Below are 2,941 nucleotides of genomic sequence, written 5' to 3'. Positions count from 1 at the left end.
GGATGGAACAGTAGCAACAATATTTTAATGAGATAGTTATTGAATATTAATTGCTATGTATTTCTCAAAAGTGCTAAGTGATGGTGATAATCATTTAAAAAATTGATTTTTTTCCCCTTGCTCCCTACAGGACATTGCACTTATTTTACCAAGCTCTTCTGAAGGTTCCATTTCTGAACTGGAGCAGCTCTCCAACTCTCTACCAAATAAAGAATTGATGGCCTCAATCTGTGACTGTCTGTTGGCTACGCTGGCTAACTCTGAGAGCAGTTACAACTGTTTACTGACGTGTGTCAGAACAATGATGTTTCTTGCAGAGCATGATTATGGATTATTTCATTTAAAAAGGTAATGATTTGTCTAATTTAATATACTCTTAGATTTAATTTTTTCATTCTGTCACTACCCACCCACCCCACATTAATTCATACCTATTGTAGAAAGTTGAAGAAATGATTTCTTTCATGGGAGAAATTTTGTGTGTATGGAAAAGATTAATTAGCAATGAAAGGTCATGCTAATAATAGAATTTTTGGGATTAAAGATAATAAAATGAATAGATACACAAATTACTGTGGGCATGGTACGGTATTTGGAAGGAAATCTCACTGTTCCAGGGATGGTAATTCATGCCTTAAGGTCTTTGTTTCGTTGTTGTATCCTCAGAGGTGATGGATGCTAGAGGGATTTTATAGACCTTAAAGCTAAAATGCAGATTCTGTGTACAGTTCCTCAGTATCCATGGGGAATTGGATACCAAAATCTGTAGATGCTCAAGTCCCTTATGTAAAACGGTACAGTATTTCTCTTATATACTTGAAATCACCTTAGGTTACTTATAATTATAATACAGTGTGAATGTTATGTAAATAATTTACGTAAATAATTTGCTCTATCTTAAAATTTGTATTATTTTTTATTCATATTGTTGTTTATTTATTTATAATATTTTCATTCCATGGTTGGTGGAATCTGTGGATACAGAATCCATGGGTATGGAGAGCTGACCATATTTTGTTTTCTAGAGGAGTGGCTAGGACAAAATTAATCTGAACTTATATAAATAGCTGAGCATGGTGGCTCATATCTATAATTTCAGCACTTCAAGAGACTGAGGTGGGAGAATCGCTTGAGCCTGGTAGTTCGAGACTAGCCTGGGCAACATAGGGAGACCTATCTCTATAAAAAAAATTTACAAAATTAGTTGGGCATGGTGGCACACACCTGTAGTCCCAACTACTTGGGAAGCTGAGGTGGGAGGATTGCTTGAGCCTGGGAGGTCAAGGCTGCAGTGAGCATGCCACTGCATTCTAGTCGGGGCAACAGAGCGAGACCTTGTCTCAAAAAAAAAGAAAAAGAAATGATATAAACCTCAGACTGCTCACTGTCAAGTATAATTTCTACTCTACTCTAATTTTTCTGTCCATGCCCTGATGTTTTTCTTTGCTAGGAGAAGGAAGAGGGAAGATACCTGGCTAGTACTTAGATTTATTAAACTACATGGGATTATGAGATAGTAAGGATGAGGAAACATACTTTTGCCTCTTTCTCATTAATTCTTGCAGCACTGGTTGAAAACTTACATTGCAGGTACTGTGTTTGGTGCTGGCTCTTCCTTTCTCCATCTCCTTGTCCTGACATACCTGTGTCTTCTGTATTTGCTCTCAGTTGATGGCACCTGCTTCACATCCATTCCTCATGCTCTGCCCCCATCCAATCTCTCACCAAAGCCTTTAACCTTTTTCCTATTGCCTAGATACTTACTCCATGTCCTTTGAAACTCACCTCATACACTGCACTTCCACAAAAGCCAAAAAGCTTTCCTAGTTGGGTTAGGTACTCCCACAAATTTTCTTTGTATACCTGTGCTGTTGTATTATTTATGATTTTGTTGGGTTTCCTAGACTTAATGTTTCTGGTCCTTTTTTCTTATCTGTAACCTTGTCCTAAGTCCTCTTAACCTATTCCCTTTTTCCCTTTTAACCTTTATCTCTCTGCTAAGCTCCAAGTAACCCATTAATCTACTTGATATTTCTACTTGACTATCTAATGGCATCTCATTAGGTCCTGTGGATTATTTCTCCAAAATACATCCTGAATATGATCCCTCTTCTCTACCTCTGTAGCTATTACCTTTATCCAGGCCACTATCATTTCTAGCATAGCCCATTGCAATAGCCTCCTAATTGGTATCCTTGCTTCCACCATTTGGCTTTCTAAAATTCATTCTCTCAGAAGCCAGAGTAATCTTTTAAAACTTAAAACACGATTTCTGCTGAAATCCTTCTAATGGTTTCCTATTGTACCTCAATTAAAATGCAAACTCTCTATAATGATCTGTAAGGCTTTATAAAGTCTGGCCCTGAGTCGTCTTATAGCCCTTTTATCCTCACTTTTTGTTCACTTGTCAGGCTTATTCCTATCTCCAGGCTTGTTTGTTTTGTCCTAAAACGTTTTTCCCCTAGATTCTTTGATGACTTATTTTATCACTTCATTCTGGTATCTGTATGAATATATTTCCTGTCTAAATAGCCTGCCCTTTATGTCCCTGCTCATATTTTCCACTGCATTATATGGATTTATACATCACATTATATGGATTCATTTCTTGTTTGCTTGTCTCCCTCACTAGAATATAAGCTACATTGACCACACTCCCCAGCACCTAGAAACCTGGTACCTAGTAGGCACTATGAAGGAATGAAAATACACACTAGATTCGTCTAGTCCACAGACATTTATTGAATGCCTTCTTTGGACCAGGCACTGATTTTAGGTACTGGGAATTCAGTTAAAAAAAAAAAAAAAATCCATGCCTTCTTGGTGCTTTCACTCTACTGTGGGTTGACAGACAATAAATAAGTAAATAAAATACATAGTATGTTACAGAAAAAACATAGAATACGGAAGAAGGATAGTAAGGGTCAGAGGTGAGGATGGC

General features: G+C 37.2%; 1 protein-coding gene across 1 annotated transcript in view; it reads left to right on the top strand.

The window, feature by feature from the left end:
- KIAA1429 (KIAA1429 ortholog) overlaps window positions 1-2,941 on the top strand; it is a 79,171-nt gene that overhangs the window by 59,098 nt on the left and 17,132 nt on the right. The window contains exon 17 of the mRNA XM_011978682.1: window positions 131-348. Coding sequence (XP_011834072.1) covers window positions 131-348 — 218 coding nt within the window. The remainder of the gene's footprint in view (window positions 1-130; window positions 349-2,941) is intronic.

The sequence above is a fragment of the Mandrillus leucophaeus genome, unplaced genomic scaffold (assembly GCF_000951045.1).
Source record: "Mandrillus leucophaeus isolate KB7577 unplaced genomic scaffold, Mleu.le_1.0 Scaffold198, whole genome shotgun sequence".
NCBI lineage: Eukaryota > Metazoa > Chordata > Mammalia > Primates > Cercopithecidae > Mandrillus > Mandrillus leucophaeus.
This window is presented reverse-complemented; position numbering and strand designations above follow the sequence as displayed.